Source organism: Pipra filicauda, unplaced genomic scaffold, assembly GCF_003945595.2.
Source record: "Pipra filicauda isolate LSUMZ 115617 unplaced genomic scaffold, ASM394559v2 scaffold80_size11013439_pilon, whole genome shotgun sequence".
Classification (NCBI taxonomy): Eukaryota; Metazoa; Chordata; class Aves; order Passeriformes; family Pipridae; genus Pipra; species Pipra filicauda.
This window is the reverse complement of record NW_024104987.1, coordinates 7,865,279-7,886,542: the sequence shown is the minus strand read 5'-3', so window position 1 is coordinate 7,886,542 and position 21,264 is coordinate 7,865,279. Positions and strand designations below refer to the sequence as shown.

At 52.2% G+C, this 21,264-nt stretch overlaps 1 protein-coding gene across 2 annotated transcripts in view; it reads right to left on the bottom strand.

Annotated features, from left to right (window-relative positions):
• Window positions 1-346: 346 nt before the first annotated feature.
• Window positions 347-21,264, bottom strand: part of MGAT5B (alpha-1,6-mannosylglycoprotein 6-beta-N-acetylglucosaminyltransferase B) — a 66,332-nt gene continuing 45,414 nt past the window's right edge. Inside the window, exons 9-18 of one of the 2 annotated variants that reach the window (XM_027730096.2) lie at window positions 17,401-17,532; window positions 16,377-16,510; window positions 15,546-15,676; window positions 14,918-14,923; window positions 13,166-13,321; window positions 12,381-12,527; window positions 10,745-10,861; window positions 4,226-4,300; window positions 3,508-3,782; window positions 347-2,367 (exon numbers count right to left, since the gene is read on the bottom strand). In XM_027730096.2, the coding sequence (XP_027585897.1) occupies window positions 2,169-2,367; window positions 3,508-3,782; window positions 4,226-4,300; window positions 10,745-10,861; window positions 12,381-12,527; window positions 13,166-13,321; window positions 14,918-14,923; window positions 15,546-15,676; window positions 16,377-16,510; window positions 17,401-17,532 (1,372 nt within the window). In that variant the 3' untranslated portion in view covers window positions 347-2,168. The remainder of the gene's footprint in view (window positions 2,368-3,507; window positions 3,783-4,225; window positions 4,301-10,744; window positions 10,862-12,380; window positions 12,528-13,165; window positions 13,322-14,917; window positions 14,924-15,545; window positions 15,677-16,376; window positions 16,511-17,400; window positions 17,533-21,264) is intronic. The other variant, XM_027730103.2, reaches the window with a different exon arrangement.

Sequence of the window (21,264 nt, the reverse complement as noted above, 5' to 3'; positions counted from 1 at the left end):
AGGCAGTGCTGGGCTGCCGAAAGGTGAAGGCTATTTTAAAGGCAGCTGAGCAGAAACGGTGGAAAAATCTGCCAGGGGAGCTCATGTGTAACAGGCGCTGCCTCCAGAGGCATCCCGAGCCTCTTGGTCTTTAAAACTTGCTCAGATCCCCTATAAAACCAGGTTTTATTGGTCTTTACAACCCTGGGAGGCGAATTGTTGGTGGCTCCTGCTGGCAAAGCCCCCCAGGCCGGCTCCTGCCCACCCACCACTCGCAGCAGGTGGGGTGGGTGCTGCAGGACTCTGTGCCAGGGGATGCTTTGAGGCTGAGATGAAAGGTGCCTAGAAAGGTGCTGTTGCTCAGCTCTGCTAAGAGAAGTTTGCGCTGCTTTTATTTAGACACACGCTGGCTGCAAGACACAGAAATTACTTAATCAATCCTTTCCCCCTGGCTGGCGTCACAGGCAGGATGGAGGCTGCCCACGCAGTTTGGAGCTGAGGATGATAAACTGCTCTGGGATAATGGCAGTGTCTCCACCTCCTGCCTCACCCAGCACAGGATTTGGGCCAGGCTTGCAGGCTCAGATGTCGGGATGCCCAGAGGACACGAGCACTCTGTGGTGTCACCCTTCCCGGGGACAGAGCAGGGAGATGGTGAGGGGAGTGGGGCTCTGCCCGATGCTGTAGCACAGCTGAAGGAATGGGACTTTCTCCCAAAACCTGCCACGGAGAGGACATGCTGGAGGTGCCAGGGCTGCCCTGCCCAGCTCCAGTGAGCAGCTGGGTCACAGGGGAAGGCCTCGTGCACTCATCTGTGCCACTGCTCTCCATCAGCCACCACGAGCCATGGGGGACAAGCCTGCCAGGGCCTGGGACCCTGCAGTGACAGTGCCAGGACACGATGCCACCCCACCAACCTCCCTCCCCAGCTGGGCCAGGAGCTCTCCCATGCAGGGAAGGGCTGGGAGGGAGTTTCCAGCCCATAACTTTCATGCCACATGTTTTACAGGATGCAGAAGTCTCACCATGGAACACTTCCACAAAACAGGAGGGCTGAGCACCAACCTTAACAGCAACACCCTGCTCTGTTGAGCAACCCTACAAAAACAAACCAGGTCACCCCAGCCAGTGCCAACCCCAGGCAGAGGATGTGCTGAGAGGGGAAATGTTGGCAGCAGGGAAAACTCCCCCAAAGTGAGAGGAATGGAAGTAAGGAAAGCTGAAGTGAAGACAACTCATGGAAGATGATCACTTGGAGTTTCCTGTGGTGGCAACATCTGGAGCACACAGTCATGATGTTGCTTTTGCAGCTGCTGAGCTGCTCCCTCTCCCCTTGGTTGCTGCACACTGGTAATTCCTTTTGGCTGCTGCAGCACATCCTCCTCTCTGCCTGCTCATTCAAACCCCGAGTAGCCCCTATGCCCCCTCCACCACCTCCAGGCATCCCTGGAGGGATGTACAGCTCTGTGCATGGGTGAAGAGCAGCCTGAGGGGCTGGGGAACTCACTTTAGGCACCTCTGCCCTGCTGGGAACACCACCCCAGCAATCAGCATCCTTCCCAGGAGCCCATCCCACCCCTCACTGCCCAGGGAAAGCCTGGGAGCCACCCACTCCCTCCTGGTTCCTCCTGAGGGCACCATGTCCATCCAACCCAGCTGCTCTCCTCGGGCTTTGTCCTTCCCCAGCTCCACATCCATGCCAGGCACCAGCAGCCCCCCTGTGCCCCCCCAACACAGCTCTGCCCAAGAACTCCCACAGAAGGGCTGGGTGTTGCTTCCCCTTTAATTTACCACTTGTCAGGGGGAGGGTTAAAAAAAAAAAATCAATAAATAAAACAACTCAGGATGCTTGAAGAGGATGAAAACCCTGAAACTGCAGTCTGCTGGTGGCTTGTCCCATTGCCAGAGGGAAGGGAAGGGTGTCCCCAGCCCCTCTCTCTCCCTACCACTCCATCCCAGTGCCACCAGGTCCAGGTGGGTTCGGATGCAGTCGGACGATGCTCCTCGGGAAGAAAAATGAAACCAAAGTTCAGGACATGGTCATTCACAGTTGGCTGGTGGATGAAACAACGCCCAGAGTCAGAGAGCCCCGGGAGGGACCTGTCCCACCTCCTCGTCCGCTGCAGAGCTTTGAGAAAAAGCCACTCGGTGCACGTCGCGCGTCACAAACGCGGTGGGGACACCCCCCATCACAAACAGTCCCTGCACAGAGCCACTTGTCCTTGCTGGAAGTCACGGCAGGGGCAGAGGCGCCGGTACTTGGTGTTGTAGCCGGCGCAGCTGAAGAGCAGAGGCTCCTTCTGGAGGTAGCACTCGTGGACGTTCTCGGCCACCGCGGGGTACAGATGGTTCATCTCGTACTCGGTGCTGTCGCAGGTGATGCTGAGCCTGGGAGCGAGGACAAAGGAGGGGCAGTTCAGTGAGGAGCCTGCCTGGGGGTTCACTGAAGGGGTTTTGTCCTTCCCAGGGAGGTTCCTTGGTGAAGCGTGGGGGCAGATCTTTGCTGACCTATGCTTGGCACCCCTTGGCTAAACTGAGTGCTTGTCACCAGCCCAACACACCACACAGGAAGGGAATGAACCTTGCAGCTCAACCCTGCAGCCCAGACATCACCCCAACCCTTGCATGGGCAATGGGTGGCTTAGGATCACCCATAAAAACCCACAGAAATCTTAGGAGTTGGACTCACTGATCTTTGTTGGTCCCCTCCAACTCAGGATATTCTACGATTCTTTTATAGACCCTCGCTGACCACCAGGTCAGACCACTCTCCATGGACACCTCCTACAGCAGCTAACATTCCCTGGAATGGATATGAGCTCAGTGGACGCCCACATGTGCCCTGCTAGCTGGGATTAGCCAGAAAACTGGGCTGGGCATCAGCAAATGCCCTGAGGAGCAGCAAAAATGCCCAGTGCAGACCTCAACATCACCCCCCTCCCAGATGCAGATGGAGCAGCAGCGCTGGCATCACCCTCCCACCAACCCCTCTCAACTGATCAGTCCCTGAGCCAGCTCATTTTAAGTTCTGGAGGAGGACAAGGAGGGGAGAGAGTGAAACCCAAGCCCCAGTTCTAATTTATCACATCAAACTGTCACTGGGACGCGCAGCGCCTGCCTGACCGATGTGACAGCACCGGCAAGGCTCGCATTTTAATTGCCCACAGAGCAGCACGGAGCCCGGTGGCAGATTTATACTCTATTAAAACTTTACCGCTGTGTGTTCAAAATGCAGTTTTACAGAGAGACACATTAAAAATGAGAGAAAGGCACAGAGCACGGCAGAGAGCACAGAGGAGGGGAGAGGAACAGGGTGGGAGAGAGGCGGAACCGTGCCTGGAAAGGCTGTCGTTGCATGAAGCTGGACAGGCAATTCCCTGCCTGCATTGCCTTGGGCACGAAGGCACCTCAACGGGATTTCGTTAGGGGGCACATGAGGAAAATGGGTGGTGGGGACGGAGGGAGCAAAGGGAACATTGTCTGGCTGTTGGCCCCTTCCCCAAATTCACTGAGAAGGTCACAACTCACTGGAGAAACACCTCCTCCTTGTTGAGGAACCTGAAGAAGGTGGGCTCGCAGACCAGCCCGTGCCGCCGGCACGTCTCGGTGCACGTGTGCCGGGTCTCTGACACCCACACCTGCAGGGAGCCCACGGGGGGCCAGGCCTGGGGGTCCCGGCTGGCCCTGGGCGACCACACCAGGTGAGTGGCGTTGGGGGACAGCACCAGCGGGCTCGGAGGGCTTTGCATAGCAGGACTCTTGGTCTTGGGAGGCAGAGGAGGAGATGACGTGGTGCAGAAATCCTAGTGGGAGAGAAGACAACGGGTCAGCGAGCTGAGGGACAGGGAGAGATGTTAAGGAAGGGGAAGGGAGCCTGCTGGTAGGACAGGAGGACACTTGGGATGATGAGTTTGCTCATCAGGTTGAGGTCACCTGTGTGCATAGATGGCATCTCCTGCTGTGGGGGATAAACACATTGGTCACCTCTTCTCCCAGTGCTGCCTTATTCTCTGCAGCAGAAAGGCCTTGACCCAGCCCTAGCACCCCCAGGGATCCTCCACCAACCCCCAGCATCTTTGGTTCACAACAAACCTCCCCCAGCCCCATCTCCTGGGTGCTTTCTGCAATTAGGGCACTGGCTGCACAATGCCCATGGGAGGGCAGGGATGTTCCCCAGGGAGAAGAGGGAAGGTTGGCCAGGAGAACAGAGATGGTTCCCCAGCAAGGACAGGGATCCTTCCCCGACCTGGTGCTGAATGTAGGCGTGGATCCGCTCCAGCATCCCCTCGCAGGTGTACTCGTAAGGCAGGTAAGGGTCCACCTGTGAAGGGGAAGAGCAGAGCACAGGCAGCAAGCAGGGACAGCCTTGCCCTGCCCCTGAGCCCAGTGGCCCAGCATAGCAGTGCTCTGGGCATGGCTCTCCCACCCACTGAAGCCCACGGCTCATGTCTGTCCACCAAAGCAAGCAGTGAAGAATCCTAGGGCTGGAAAAACCCCACAAGCCACAAAGCGCTAGAGAAAGAGGGAGAAGGAGTACTTTGGGTTCAGCCTGTGTAGTGGTGAAAATGAAATCACTCTGTTCCATTTTAGTCTCCCTTTTCTCCACTTTAGGTAAGTTATAAAATCATATCAAATCAAATCAGTTTCCATGCTATAGGTCACGTTGAACTTAAGTATGAACTGTTTCAGCCCAAGAAACACTCAGCGCTGGGGGCAAGGGGGGAGGAATTTTAAAATACTGTGGAGTAGGCAGGACTGGTAAAGATGCCAAGTTAATCCAGAGCAACAGTGATCCCAGTGATGCCTCAGGTCTGGTTTAGCATCCTCTGTTCCTCTGACCTCAATGCGGCTTGGCCTGCTCAGAGAGAAAAGCCCAGGCTTCACTGCCCTGGCACTCCAACCCACAAAACTGGCCAGGGAAAAGCCCAGGGCTGGGACTGGTTGTGAACAATACCTGGAAAAACATCTCTCTTTTCCCACTGCCACGCTGCTGAGGGTTTGCTGCCCAGCACCAGTGGCTGTGATGGGGTGGAAGCCACATCTCTGCCAGTCCCTGCTGGCACGGGCTGGGATGGGGCAGGGAGGCAGCAGCAGGCTGCACACTGGGATGGAGCAAACATTGATGCCCACATGGATGTCGGTGCTGTCGCTGCACTTCCACGTTGATAAATGCTCTTTACAGAGTCACCAGCACTTAAACCACAGAGTATTTTTAGTGTGGGTTACAAAACACTGCTGGTCTTCGGGAGACTCTGCCTGCACACACTTCCCGACATCTCCCTGTCCTGAGAAGTCACCCTTGGATCCTGGCATGGCAAACACCCTTCTCATCCCCCAAACGAGCATGTCCCTGGCACTGCAGTGGCACAGGCTCCAGGGGGAGCAGGCAGGAGGCAGGAGCAGGCAGGAGCAGGCAGCCGTGCTCGCTGCCCTCAGCAGGACTGGCACATGTCCATTGTCCCAAGGTCCAGAGTGATTTTCCCCATGGGAAGAGCATTTCCACAAGGGCTGTGTCACTGATGCCCCACTTCCCTCTGGAACAAATTAATTTTTAAGGAACTTTCTGCCCTGGGAAGACGTATTTTGCCACGCTCCCTTATTTTTACAGAGGTGTTACGAGCCACAGGATGTTGGGGCATGGAAGGAGCTGGTCCTGTGACCCCCTTTCCTCTGCTATCTCTGCAAAAGGATTCATGCAAAAGGATTATAAGCAAAACCACCCCAAAGATAATTAATCCAGAAAACACTGCTGCTTCTATTTTCTGAGCTCTGCACCTCCAAAATAGCTATTTCCTTTTGAAGTACCTGTCAAACCCAAGCTCAAAGGCTCAGTCTGCTGAGAACCCTCTAAGCATCTCCCTGCCATAAATATCCCACCTGAGATCTCAGCCATGCTGGAAATCACAGCTGCTCTGCCTAATTACAGATGTGCATGCTAATCAGAACTGACACGGTGACAGGCACCAATCCTGCCTCTGAATTCCTGATGGGCTCTCAGTTAACTGGGGCAGAGTCCTCAAAAAAAAAAAGGAACAACCAAAGCAGAACTGCCCATCTCAGTTGCACAGAACCAGGCTGGGGGCTCGATGCTGCCTGGTACTAATTTGGGAGAGACAAACCACCCCTTGCTCAGCATCACCAGTGCTCAGTCTCATCTCAGCACTGCCTTCATGGCTGCAATACCGGGGGGCTTTTCCCAGGACTCCGTTTTGCCAGGCACAGAGTAGACAGAACTCCAAAAATCAGCCTAATTCCCCCAAAACTCCACTGCGGTACCCAGTGGGATGCAGAACATGACTGCAGGATGGAGGCAGAAAACCTCCTTGTGCCTGCAGAGGTGATGCTCCATGTGCAATGCCATCTGCCCACAGACTCCCATGGCCCTGTGGGGTACAAGGGCATCAGGAGCCTGTGGGCAGAGCCCTCTGCAGCCCTTGCTCCTCCTCCAGCTTCTCTCCCCCTCAGGGGGTCCCCCAAAGCCTCTCACTCCCCCCTACTCCCCTCTCCTGGTCTCATTAGGATTCAGCTCGTGCATCCAGGGCTGATAGAAAATGCCAATTTTGAGAAGATAATTGTTTAATTAAAATCTGACGGGCTTGGCCTCCTCTTGACAGCCACATCCTTAATGGCATTCCCTGTGTTGCAAGCTCAGGATGTCCCCAGAGCCCTGGGAAGAGAGGGATTCTGAGGTGGAGACCACTGCCTGGCAGAACGATGCACAGGACGCCACGGGAGAGAGTGGAGGGGTTGGTGAAGATGGACTTTGCCACCCTTTCCCCAAGATGAGGAACACAGAGCCAGAACTTTCCAGCCCCAGCACTCTCCATCAGCCAAACTGGTGTCCCATGGGGATACCACCACAAGAGCCCTGGTTTTCTAGTTCCCAGCAGGAAGAGAGCAGTAAGTCTCCCTCACTCAAAAGGAAAAGGGGGGAAAAAAATCCAAACGTCATCAGAGAAATAAGTAGAAAAATAATGCAATTCTCTGCTGGCACGTAACAGCAGGCTGGAACATTTTAACCAGCTATTTTCACTGTGATGTTTAATGCACCGATCTTTCAGGCATAGTCTGAAATGTATAATTTTCCATTATAGTCCTGTATGTTTGACTTTAATATAATGAAGCCTTCTCCCTTCACTACACCAGAATATTGGGTCTATTAAATTGCTTGTGTGAGGACTGTTTTTGACAATGGAAAAAGCTGAAGGCCCAGAAAATGGTGGTGCTTGCAAACCTCTCTCCTTCTCCAGCCTGTAACCCCTGGATAATGGCCATGATCCATCACTGGGAAAATCTCCTAGCATCACCTTTCCCTTGGGGACACAAATTGTCTCTTTGCCCCATGTCACTGTGCCAGGATTTGATCTCTGACACAGAGGGGTTTGGTGCTTCCACGGTTTCAGTTTTCCTTATAAATAGGTCAGGGATGCAAGCCACCAGGGGAACCCAGAACTGCTCCAAGTGGGATGAAAGGCAGAGGCACAGCTTGCCAAAAGCCTTCCCCAGCAGTTGCAGGGTGACCCTGAGCAGGTGCCACCTCCAAAAGGACAAGAGAGGAGCGCACAAGGGCTTTTCTGGGGGGAAAAAAACCACATATTGCAAACCCAAGCCACGTCCAAGCCGTGATTCAGCTCCCTCTCCAGAAGGAAGAAGTTTTTTTCAGGCAAAACTAGGTTGGTGAAGGATTCCAGCTGCATCCCAACTGCTCTGTTTGCACTAACACACCACAGGAAGCTCTGTCAGCCTGGCAGGAGCTGGGGCAGGGCTGGAGCTGTGGGATGGCACATCCCACCCCGAGCTGCAGCCCTGGGTGTCAGCAGTATAAAGTGGGGTGCTGTACAGCCCTGCCAGCAGTGACCCGGCTGCAGAGCCACAGGCAGCCTGAGGCAGCCTCAGGTAACACTAAAATATTGCTGAGCATCAGCAAATCCCCCCCAGAACCAAACCAGGAGCTTGCTGTCAGCTTGACTGTATCAGAATTACTGCCAGGTTCATGAAATCAGCTCCCAGAGTGGTTCCCAGCACTCAGCATCCTGGTTCCCAGTCCCTGGCACTCTGGTTCCCAGCACCCAGCACGACTGCCACCAGGAAAAGCTGATGGCAGAGCATCTCACAGCTTCCCACAACATCCCATACCCCCAAAAATGTTTTGCTGAGTTTTGGCCTGGAAGATGCAAAACCACAGCTGCGGGATAAGTGATTTTTCAGTCATGCAACAACAAAAAAATACTAAATAAAATCAATTTCAGGTCAGTTTTCAGTTTCCAATGTCTCCACCCGTCAAGGAGGGGAAAAAATGTTGTGTTTCAGGTTCAATCTGTCTGAGTTGGTGAAGCAAAGGGAAATGCATCATTTTGGATACGAGCATTCCTTTCAATAAATTGGCAGGGTATTTCCAAACAAAGGCAGGCAGATGGGAAACAAAACCATAGTATTTCATTCCAGTAATTTTGAAATGAAATGTTTTGACAGAAAAAAAAAAATAAATTGATGGTGGTTATTCTGAAACACAGACAAATTTGTTAGATATTCCAAAAACAAAACCCCAGAGGAACAAAACCTTCGGGGGGGGGGGGGGGGGGGTGTGAATAAGGAATCAGTAAAATAATTTCTCCAAGTTCCAGTACCTGGTTGGGAAAAACAACAACACTAAACTGTCCAGCCACCAGCTTTCTGCTGTTCCTCCTGCTAATGCCCTTGTTTTCAATTCCTGCTGTAACAAACAGTATTTTAAAAATAAGATACCCAGGGATTCCTGGAGCCAAAGCCCATAATAAGGCTTTTAAACCTGTAAGGTAGGTCAATTTTTAGGCTTAATTGCCTTGACAGCATCTCTAATAAAGCAGACCTTTCTATTTAAGAGATAAAAAGGAAGGGGGGGGGGGAAGAGGTTGCTGTAAGTTATTCACACTCACTCCCTGCTCTGCTTTGGGAGGATTTATACAATGTCTTTAAAAACCCCAGAGAGGTGAGTTGTGGGATTAACTTCTTGGAGGGAAGGAATCACTCCCCTCCAGAGTGACTGTGTGTCACAGTGCAAGGGGGATGTCAGCAACTGGATTTATTCGTTTGAGGTAAATTTAGGACTTCAACCTTCAGCTGTTGATGGTAATTCCAGGATCTGGGATGCTTTGTGGGAAGGGACTGAGAGGTGGGGGTCCTTGGTCCAAGAGTGGGAATGGGGAGAAGAGCTGAGACAGGAGCTTGTCTTTGGGCTAAAGAGGGATGGGCATGGCATGTTCTGGCGAGTGCCAGGTGATGGACCCAGTGGGTCCCCACACCAGCTCTTCCCATCACACCACCAAATCCTTCCTAAAATCCTTTCTAGTTCCTTTATTTTTAACCAGACATTATCATTAAGCACCTAAATGACCTGGCACACATCCAGTCGACATCGCGGCGCAGCTGCTCAGGAGCCAGCACAGCCCTTTTCCCCCCAATCTCCTTAATTCTCCAATCATTCTTTAATTATTTTAATAGCATGGCAGCACCAGGCTTCACTGTTTTCTTTCTTCTTTTCTGGAAAGGCTGAAAATCTCCTTCCCTCTCCCCAAAACAGCTCTCGGCCGCCCGCCCACAGCGCTGCCTTTGCTTCGGGGCCGTCTCCAGCCCAGATGGTGGAGGGTCAAGCGCTGACAGCTGGCCCAGCAGCACAGCAGCAGGGATGTAATTATTTTTAATTTAATTCTAATCGAGATACGGGGAAGAATGCGCAAAACAACAACTGTTTTTCCCAAGTTAGGTTTGTTCTGTCTTTGCAAATCCACAGAGAAAACGAGCGCGAGGTGAAGAGCTGCGGCAACCGCCTGCGATGAGGTGAGAGACCCGGGCTGATGGCATGGCCACAGCAGCTGAATGTAGCCCCCAAACTGTCACAGACACCCACCTCTGCAGCCTCCAATGCAGGGAAAAGCTTAGGTGTCACCTCTCTGACCAGCATCACCCCTGTCCCCCCCCCCAGCCCACCCAGCACTGTGAATCCTGAGCCCCCACAGCCCCATGCAGAGCCCTGGTTTCACAGCACACAATGTCCTCACGAGGGGAGGGCTCATCTCAGGCGAAGCAAATTGCAAGCAAAATGGCTATCAGCACTTTTCTCCCCTGCAGGAAAATTGACTTTAATAATTTGGACAACTTGAAAGGCTCCTGCCACAGGGCAGGAGGTAAATATTCATGAGGGAGCGTTTCCAGAGCGGGCGCAGCGGGAGTGCTGCCTTCCCCGAGGGTCCTCATGTCCCCCCCTTCCCTACATCCCTTCATCCTTCACAGAGGCAACTCATGAAGTTATTCCTACTGATTTGCTCCATCTGAACACTAATGATCAACAGTGAAATGGGGGACTGGCAGGCACAGGGGTCTGCAGATCTCTGGATGCTTGCAGGGAGATGCTTTCTGGGTTTTTCTTTGAATCACACCAGATCCCAGCACCGCTGCACATCTCCAGCAATCTCAGCCTCCTGCTCCCAAACCTCATCTGCCTTATTTCAGCTTCCCCTTGCTCCAGCTCTGCCCAGAGGATCCCTCAAAGGCACAGCTCTGCCCCAGGGAATTGCCGACGATACGCGGTACCAAAGCAAAGTGGGAGCACGTGTCCCCCCGAGGCTGCAGGAGAGGAGGATTTCTGCCTTGCACATGCAAATAATTCCAAAGGAGAAGCAAGGAAGGAAAAGCAATTAATGCCTGAGAGGGAGAGCTAGGCAGCAGCAACTGCTGCTGCTGTCCAAACCCAGCAGCAATTCACCCCAACACCCACTCTGAGCTGTACCTGGGTCCTCATGATGGTCTTGACAGCAGCTTCAAACTCCTCAGAGTTATTGTAGTCAACAGTCCACACATGTGGCTTCCCAATGAAGTCTTCAGCGTATGGGTGTTGGGAGGACACCTAAAACACAGCAGTGTCAGCAGGATTTTGCAATCCCTACTGGAACAGCTGCTCTGTCCCATTCACAGCCATGATGGCAGAGGAGCAGCAGGCTCAGGCATGGACACAATGAGTTTTAATTCCTTGTACACAGGGAGGTGTTGGAAAAAGGTTTCCTCTGAACCTAGCTGCCCTCTGTCCTCAGGCTGATGTGCTAAAATTCCCAACACCACTGAAATCCCTCCACAGCCCTGAATATCTCCATAATACAAGCACAATTTAAATTTGACCTGAGCCATTTGTGGGTCTGGACGGCAAAAACAGACCAAAGCAGGAAAGGTGTGTGAAGGCACCATGTCTCCCAGGTTTGCCAGCTCCAGAAACAAGGCAGAGAGAAAATCCATTGCCACTGAAGGCTGGGAAAGTCTGGCACTGGGAGAAAGCAGTGCTGGAAACCGCATTGCCCTGATGCCACAGGCAGCCCTCACACTGGTACCCCACAGCCACCCACCCAGGCGACTTTTGGGGATCTACCTCTTTTGTTTCAGCCCCACATGGCTGCGAGGAAGCCAGAGCCCTGATCTCCTCTGGGAAGGGAAGAGAGAGGTTGCTGATCAGAGGAGGTATTTTGGGGGCACCACGAAATATGGCAGAGGGGCCTGAACCCCTGGCAGCTGGAGGAGGAGAGCAGGGCATGCTCTGTGTTTTATTCTCCAGCTTGCTGTCCTTTCTCATTTCATTCCCAACAGACTGATCTCCTCCTTCCCCTCCAGCACACAAACACCCCGAGGCATTTCACAGCCCTCACCCCCGCCTGCCATCCCAGCTCCAGGCTGAAGCACAACCACAGCACCCACTGGGAGGGGTGATAACACCAGCAGCTAATTCGGGGGTTCACAGGGCAGACATGGGGGGCCAGGACAGCCCAGTGCCCCCCACCCCATGATGGTGCTGCCAAGCAGGGCTGTGGCAGGGCTGAGCTGCCTGGTCCCCCAGCTCGCTCCCTGAGCACTGCACTGCTTTATCCACTTTATTAATAATAAAAGAGGCAATTTTCTCAAGCCTTTAACTTTTAAAGAGTTCCTGCTCTACTTAGATTGAATTCCCAGGGACGAGCAAGCCTGGGAGGGATTTCATACCCCTGCAAAAACATGGAGGTCTTGCTGTCCCTCCATGTGGACAAAGGGATGAACAAGGGAGCATCACCCTGATTTGGCAGCAGGGTGTGGGGGGTGTGTGGATCTGGGCTGGTGGGGAAGGAACTGGGGCTTGTGGTCTGCAGAAGGCTCCTGCACCACCTTCTCCTTGGAAACCCCAAACCCACAGCACAGCCCCTTGCATCCAAGCGCTCTAGATGGAGATGATGTGGTGACAGGAGAGGGGACCCAACCTGCAGGTATCCACACGTGTGCGCGTGGAGGAAATCTCACCAAAAAAACCCCCCCAAAAAAAAAAAGAATCTCAGTTTAGCAACTGCTCTTCCCCAGGCTGGCTCCATCCATCCATCCCATCCCATCCACTCTCCTGCTGCCACACTTGCCTCTCTGGACGTCGGCTTCCCGCGGAAGAACTCGTGGTTGAGGGAGCTGTGCGGGGGGTTGAACCGCGCCTGCAGGAAAACGCAGCCGTTGGCGATGGCCTCCAGCGGGGCAGGACCCTCATAGGGGAACCCAAAGCCAATGAAGAGCTGCAAGGGAGAAAAACCACGTGCTGGTGAGTGGACGTGGCCAGCCCCATAGGGAAGTCTCCCAAATAACCCACCAGCATCCCTCTCTGGCTGCCCTGCTCCTGCACACCAAGCCTCTAAGGGAGTTCAACATCCCACAGCTCGGATGTGCTTAAAAATCCCCCTGCTCTACAGCTTAGCTGTACACGGGCCACGGGGTGTCCAGGAGCTGCAAGTTCCCCCATGGTGGTCACAACCACCACACTGCCCCTGTATGGAGCAATATTCCTTTGCCAAAGCTGCTTGGGCTGGTGAATCAAGAATATTTCCCCCAGGCACCAGCTGAAGGCGACCGGGATGTGCCCGCACCCACACGTTCCCTCTGAGAATCCCGTTTATTTTTATCACAGCTCTATGGTGGGGGAAAAAAAAAAAACAACACCCCATTTAGCAATAAATGAATTAATCGGGAAACTTTGTGCTCCGCCTGCGGACAGTCTGCAAGGAGAAACTCATCAGACACATCTTGATCTGGAAGGATGTGTTCTGCTCGGTTCCTGGCTAATTATCCTGGCTGAGAGGCTCACAGCTAATTATCCCAGCTACAAGGCTGGAAGGCAGGTAATGAGGGGCAGGGTCCTGGGATGACTCTCCCCCACCTTGGCCTTCCTCAGCAGCTGCTGGAACTCGTGCTGTGGGAGCAGCCCATGGTTCTTCACAAACGCCGGGACCTCGGGCGGCCGCTGTGTCTCATAATAAACGGTGCCATGGATCTCCATGTACTTGTTGAGAATGGCCAGGAACTTCTCCTTGCCCTGGGGAGGAAGGCAGAGCTGTGAACTGCACCAGAAGATGGGCCTGACCTATTCCACCAGAGTTGCAGGGGGAGATTTAGCTCTCACACTGCTGTTCCAGAGCACCTGTGATGCTTCAGGTAAACCCACAGCAGTGCAAAATCCACACCCTCCCCTCTTCATTCCTTGTAAACACATGTTGGCCCCCCCCTACGCTCCCAGAGAGCCAGGATGACTGCAGGATCCATCACCCCGACCATCAGCACCTCGAGCTCCTGCCTTCCCTGCTGCCTCCAAGGGCAACTTCCACTCTGGAGCTGCTGAATTAAAGACTTCAGCAGATTCAGAGGGAAGTTTGCAAAGACCAGACCTTGCTAATAGCCTCTTATTCCTAGTAACAAGTCCCCAGGATTTTCTTGCTCAGGTTTAATCCTGTTTCACTACCTGGAAAATGAAGGGGGTCATCAATTCTCTTCTTTTGGAGGCTTTCCTGCTTTTGCTCTGCAAAGCAACCTTTCCTTTTAGCAATTTCTCTATTGCAGAACTTTTTCTAGTTGAAAAAAACCACAGAGGGACCAGCCTTTGGACACTGCATTTTCAGCTTGTTCCAGTGCTGCAATGGGCCCCGAAAGAGCAGAGACCGGGAGGGAATAAGGAGTTATAAATGGGGAATTGGGGAAAACTGGGTATGTTGCCTTAAAGCCTCCCTGAACGCTGTATTTCTGCCCTCAGCCATGTATCCCTGGACTTCTCCAAGGCTAAAACCAAGCCTTTCTCACCTTATTAAAACTTCAGCTCCTATTGCAAGCCGGAGGCGAGAAGTTCAGAGGGGCAGGAAATGAGAAATATAGGAAAGGCAGGTTTAATGAAATGTTTCTAAATGTCAAAAACATCCTGCTCTGGAAGACAGCGTTTGGTCCAAGGCTGGTAAATGACTCCAGAAGATGGAAGTGTTCTTTGCCTTCCTAGACCACAAAATCACTCAAAATAAGGAAAAATCTCTCCATCCCCTTATTTTATTCCATGGGGCGGCACAAGATGCGAAGCAAAGCAAAGGCAGCCTGGCCTCAAGGAACAGCCACCAGCAAGGACCAGCCTCAGCCCCTTCACACAGTATTAAATGACTCCAAATATGCAGTTTTGTGGAAACTGATGTTGTTTGTGAATTCTGACTAAAAGGAGCAAATGCTTGCAGCACCCAGGGTGGAGGGAAATGTCCGTTCTGAGGTTTTAACTCTCTTTAGTGCCTTCCTAAATTAACCTAACTGAGCTCAAATGCGACTTCTGGATAGGAAAATGCGGGGGAATGGTAGAAAAATAAGATAAGATATTACAGTTTCCCTAAAATGAGATTTAGTGGGTTTCAGCAGGTCTTTTAGGGAGACAGCAAAGAGGAGACGGTGTGGCTGGATCCTGGCCCACCGCAGGCATCCCTGCTAATTAGTGGCTGCTGATCAGGAAAGATGGGGAAAGGGAGGAGATACAGCCCCCACTGCATCAACCCACATCAATCCTGACCAAGCCCACGTCAAGGCAAAGTCGACTCCGGCAAAACCTTTTCTCTCCCGAGAAGACGCGCAGAGGTAAAGCCCAGCAGCAGCTGGTGAGGTACAGTACCTGCAACTGCAGCAGCCCCGGGAGGTGCATGAAGGGGAAAAATAGAAATAAATCAAGAGACAGTGAGAATTAGCTCCTTTTTAAAGCTTTGGAAGGAAAAGAAGCTTGCTAGCTCCGGGTAAGACAGGGGGGAGCACACACAGCCCCTGTAGGAGATGCAGGGGGGATGTTTTGGGGGTTGTTGTGGGTGCTGTCCCCATACAGTCACCCACCCTCTCCCCCAGGTGTTACAGGCACAGGCAGACGGAGGGAGCACAATCCCTTTTCATGGGGTACTTGAAAGCAGAGACAAACCATCCCCATCATAGCACAGCAATCACTGCAATTAATTAACGGCAATCATTGTAATTAATTACATAAAATCATTGATTTGAAATCCTCAGCCTCAGCAGCCTGCTGGGAGCAAGCATCACCCAGAGCAGAGAGCAGGGAATGGCGTCTCACCAGCCTCTCCCTGTTTGCTCAGAGGCACTGGATGTGTCACATCACTCCTGCAGGAATGGGACAAGGATGGTCCTCTACAAACACACAGAGAAAAGCCAGAGGCTGCTGCTGTTGCTGCCTCCGAGCTGTGCCTGCAGCCACCCCTGCCTGCCTGGGCTCTCCCCACCATCCCAAGGACACCCACCTTCCAGATGCTGGCCTCCTTCCCGTACACCACTGCCATGCTGCTCACTTTGTTGGACTTGATGAGCTGCTTCTCTGTCTGGTTGAGCTCCTCTGACACGAAGCCCATGAAGGAGTTGTCAGGGGTGTGAGCTGTGGGTACCAAGGGGAGAAGACACGTGGCTGGACAGATGCTTTTTGGCACCTCCCGGGGTAGAGGATGCAGCCACACTGCAGCACAGGGACTGGGATGAGCCCGGCTCCAGAGCCTTGCTGGAGCTTGGAGGAAAAATGGTATGAATTCCCATCCAAGCAGCTCATGAAATCCAGGCTTTAGAAGCCACTCAAGTGGCTCTTTACAAAGTGAGGCATTTTTAAGGCTGCCAAAGGGGCTTTATCCAGCCAGGAAAAAGCAACACTTGATTCATCCAGCAGCCGATGGGTCACTGGGCTCCTTTCAGACAAGCACATCTCCTGACTATGCCACAGGCAAATCTAGGTCACTGAGCTGCCTCTCACCTTTAGCATCCCAGCTGAAATCAAACCAGGCTTTGCAACCAAAACCACCTCACGCTTCCCTTCCCTGGAGCTGGAAGCTGCTGGCTGTGCCCTGACTGTGCTGGAGCCAGCAACCCATCATGGTGGAAGGAGCCTGGTCTCTCTCCTCGAATCATTTCTGTAGCCCAAGGGGTGACCAAGCAGACTTGGGAGCTCCTTGCAGACAGGAGGAAGCAGGAGCAGAGCCGGGGGGACGGCACTGCCCGTGCATCACCTGCTGGAGGAGGTCAGACCTGCCTCTGTGGTACCTGTGAGACCCCCAAACCACCCTGCCGTGCCCCTGTGCCCCACTCACGGAACATGGTCATGAACTGGGTGGGCTGGAGGTTCCAGTAGCCCCAGTTGGTGCGGTAGCCGCGCAGCGTTGCGTACTCCTCGTGGTTGTAGGCCGGCTCCGTCCCAAAGGTGTCGATGACCCGGACGCGGCACCTGGGAGAGCAAACAGGACCCCGGGACCTCACCGTGAGAGAGTCCCGACTTCCAGGGACACCTGGTGTCCCCAGGCAGCTTGTCCCTTGTCTGCACCCCAGAGCATCACGAAGAGCCCTCCCCAACCCACTGCTCCTTCCTGCGAGGAGCAATTTCGCCTGGCAGGACTCTCCACTCCCCGGCAGCTGTGAGAACGATGAATCTCTTGAAGATTTATTAATGCTTTTCCCAATATCCTGGGAATGCTGAGGCAGGCACTACCAGCACAAGACTGAGGAGAGAAGGGGAACAACAAGCAAGGGGAGAGCAAAACAAGCTGAATGCGAGAGCAAATGCATTTATAATAAAAGCAATAACGCAGCTTGTCATTTTTCTCTCTAATAAAATTGTGTAGGATAGTGGAAGAGATGGGAAAAAAACATAATAAATAGCAGGACTATCAGCACTAAATTAAATCGCATATTTTCCTGGCTGGTGATGTACCAGGGGATGATGACATTTGTCTTGATGCTGAAGGAGCCATGGACAGGGCTCCTTACAAATCCACAAGGCTTACACTTCCCTCCGAGGTGTGCCCACCCCTGGCTGCAGGCACGGAACTGGAAGCACACACACCCCCCCAGGCACATGCAGGAGCTGGTCTCTTCCCAGTTCAGTCTCTTTTAACGAGGTTTTATATTAAACACGTGAGGCTCCATCCAGAGTGAGCAGAATGCCTCGTGCCACGGCAGCAGGGGACACAGCAAGGCACCAGCCAGGTAAAAATCAAAGGTAAAATCAAAGGGTCTGGCTCCTTGGATGGGGAGGGCTATCCCTCGAGGTCATTACCATTAGTCTTTGCTTGCTAATTAATGAAATGGAGAATAAGAGCAGGCAGAGGCTTTGCTTACCTGTATTTCTTAAAGGAGAGCCCCATGTGCTGCTTCATCTGTTGGAGTCCATGGTAGTCGGTGTAAATCAGGTCAAAAGGCAAAGGACTGGTCAAGGGGCAGTTTCCCCGTCCTGGAGGCACCCCTAAGTGACTGGGGAGAAGCAGGAGGGATCAGGGCCCAGCACCATGAAAGCCCTGAAACGCAAACACTCATTTCCCTGCCAGGCATTGAACAGGAACCACCCCTCTTTGATGGAGGGGGATGCAGATGGTTCTCCTCTCCCCAGTTTTTATTTCCTGGCCAAAGATCTGGGGAGTCCTGGTCCCTCCCCATCTTTGCACCTGCTCCAGCTGAGTTCCTTCTCCTCCCACATGGACTGTGAGGTTTCTGCACAGCAATCCCAGACAGGGCTCACCACCATCTCAGTCACCACACACACTCCCTTGGATGTCTCTTGTTGAAGACACCAGATTTCATTTGGTTTCATTGCAATCACATCAGTGACAGACTTGTAAAGCCACATCTTTCCTCTCCTCTCTGCCTGTGAGGCTCCCACCTTAGCCTAAAATTCCCTAACAGTTCCTTACAACAGCCATACTCAGCCCCTCTTCCCTCCTCCAGTGGATGAAAACCCAGATAAACTTGACTGCAATCTCTATCAAGACCATCAGTTACCTCGCTGCCAGGGTGAGATGTGATTAATCCAGCAAGATACAAGGCTGGTAAACCTGTGGTGTGTCTCCTTCCATTTTCAATTACCTCTCTGAACCGATGAATCCCTCTCTCCAAAGCTGTTCCTCTAAGTCTACCACTGATGTCAGACTGGCAGCCCATCTGCTTGTCTGGACCACGTTTCCTCCTTCTCAGAAAAAAACCTGTGACACCTTCCAGCTTCAGCAAGTTTCTCAAAAATCCTAGTTACATGTACTTGTGATTTCCAAGTGCCAGTTTGTTCAGAAATACAAATGCTTCGCTCCTCAGTTTTAAAGCTCTATAATTTTTTCCTCCTAAAGATAATAATTCCTCACCCTCATAACCCCACAAACACCCAAAAAGCAACAGCAACACCCTCATGGAAAACCAAACCGCTGAGCTGGTCTGGTCCACCCAGGCTGTCTCACTCTCACCACACAGTTGTCCCATTTCGTTCTCAGTCCTTCCAGCAGGGCTGAGGAATTCCTGTTTTATTTTGCAAGTCTGAGCTCAGACACTGTGAAATCTCACCCTTCACTCCTGCCTGCCAAGACGTCTGTCTTTGTTTTCTTCTGGGCTCTTCATTTACTCCTAGCACCTATTTGGAGATGGGAATTTATCCCAACCGTGCCTGTAAGTAGTTTTAATTCTTTTAGGAATAAAAGTTCTGGCCAGGTCTTAAACTCCCAGGCTTTGAATCTTTCCCTCTTATGTGAGCTCTGTTACTGTTTCTTGTAATTTCTCTGCATCTTCCCTTCTGAACATGAGAATCCTCTTTCCAGCCCTACCTGGGTTTTATTTGTTGCTCAGCTGAAGCTCAAATGAACCCACAGCCCAAGGGTCCATCCTCTGATGAGCACTTCCATGAAGTCCTCATCCCTTCCCTAGTCCTTCAGCATTTAATCTATCAAGCCCATGGCTGCTTCCAGAGGAAATCAATGGCTCTTCCACCTGGGGAACAGCCAAGGCATACAGTTATCACAAGCATTTGCTCTCCAGTCTCTCATACTCTTCACCAATATCAGAAGGCGTCACAGGGAGCCAGAAGTGGGTTGGCCAGAAGAGATACTAATGAAGGGCTCTTGGTCTGCTCCTGGCTGCATCTCCCTCTTCTTCTGAACCTGATCTAGTGGAAGATGCCCCTATTCATTGCAGAGGATTGGACCAGAAGACCTTTAAAAAGTCCCTTCCAATTCAAACTATTCCATGATTCTACATGGCTTGCAAGCCCTTGAGCGCTGAGCACCAAGATCCTTCTTCCAGCCCCATCCCAACCTCAGATCGGTGAAGGGTCATCCCGAACTTCTGACCATGACACCCAGAAAGTGTGTAAATGTGGAATAACAAAGCCAGGAAAACCCCAGCATTTCAATTTAAGGCAAAGAGCTGCTTTTGCAGCTGCTTCATTGCTCTTGTCACAAGGAATATCAGCCTCAGCTCAGGGCAGCCCAGCCGGGGCGGCCGCAGGGGGAACAGGTCACAGTTTTGTCACTTTTATGCACAATTTTACACGACAGGACTGATTGGGAAGATGGCAGGAATAGAAAGGCTCTCACCTCCCACAGCCACCTCGCTACGATAAATAGGGCAACAAGGAGACACCCTCCTGGGGAGGCTGAAAGGGAATTTTTAAGCCAGTAAAAAAACCCCAAGGTTTTATAGAGATGCAATTCTAAACATCAGATTTGCTCACACACATGCTGCTTTTTCCTCAGTCATCAGCCAAACAGTGATTTACACCAACATGGCAACTGTGGTGAAGCAACTCAGCCAATCTCTAAATCTTGTATTTAAGTGAAAATCCCCAAACCATTACATTTTCCTTGCAGCACACCCCATCCTCCAGCTGGTACGTGTCACACGAGCCACTGCATTACAAAATAATCTCTAATTTAAGAAAGCCCTAACCAAGCTTCATGAGGGGCTGTGGGAGACAGCAATTAGCATAATTAATTCTGAAGCCTCCGAAAAACTTTCCACCAATTAGGTGGAGCAGGTCTGACTCCCCCAGCTCCTTTCCTCACTGCAATCTGCCACACATCCCCTCCTCTCCAGGTGCTCGGGACCTGCCACATCCATCTATACTCCCAGTGCCTTGACTGCGTGGCAGGAATAGCTCTAAAAGCAGGACCAGTGTCTTTGAGCAGAGCACCTCTCCATTTACGCCCCTTATCCTCCCCGAACACTTTATAACCACTGATTTTAATATTCCAGTCATGCAAATCCAGGCTGCACCTCTGAGATGGCGGGGGGGGGATTTTTTTTTTCCTTCCTCCTTATTTAAACATTTTTTATTCAAGCTTTCATCATTTGCCAGTTAAGTCAACTAATTTTCTACTAAACCCAATTTCACTCATGGTTGGAGTGCAATTTCCCTGATTTTTCCTCGTGCCATGTACTATTAATGGCGCTTGAAATTACGCAAATAAAATTGATGAGCGCAAATGCCGCTTCCTCAGCCGGCGCAGCCCAGAGACCTGTTTTTGGAAGTCACTTGATCCCAGTTCCTGGAGAAACCTCCCCTCCCAGACCAGCCAAGGGTGGTGACCAGCTCATGCCTGGGCTCAGCACCTCCAGAGCCCCAGATGGTGATCCAGTGGCTTGTCCCATCCCGACATCCCGGATTAGTACATCGCTCCTCTCTGGGAGGGCGCAGCCGAAGCGGCTTCAATCCAGTGGATGCAAGAGCCGAGCTCGCCTCTCCGCCAGCTGCCTCCACCAGCTGTGCCTACTCCAGAATAAATCTACAGCAGCTTCTTGTCCTGCTATTTTCCTCTTATAGGTACTTTAATCAAACCAGGGGACCGTTCCCTCCCCGGGCGCGGTGCAGGCGCTCAGAAATCAGATGACTGCGGGGTTATCTTTACATCCCATTGACCTATTTTCAAATTAACCCAACGTTTCTTTCACGCTTTATCACTCCTGGTGCTGCAAAGTCCAGCACTAAATGGATCTCATGGGCATCTCCTGGCAGCCTGGGCCAATATCCTGTATTATATTTAATTGCATCTCCTCTGCCCACATCTGCTGCCATCAGCAAGACAGAGGGGGGAATGGAGGAAAGCTCCTGTCCTCGCTGCTCACTCACCTTCTCCATGTCTGCAAGAGCCCAGCAAGCACAGGGATGTTATCCAGGGGTGAAAGGTGCCAGAGCTGAGCCTGTGCAGCTCATGGGGGTCTGTGACAATC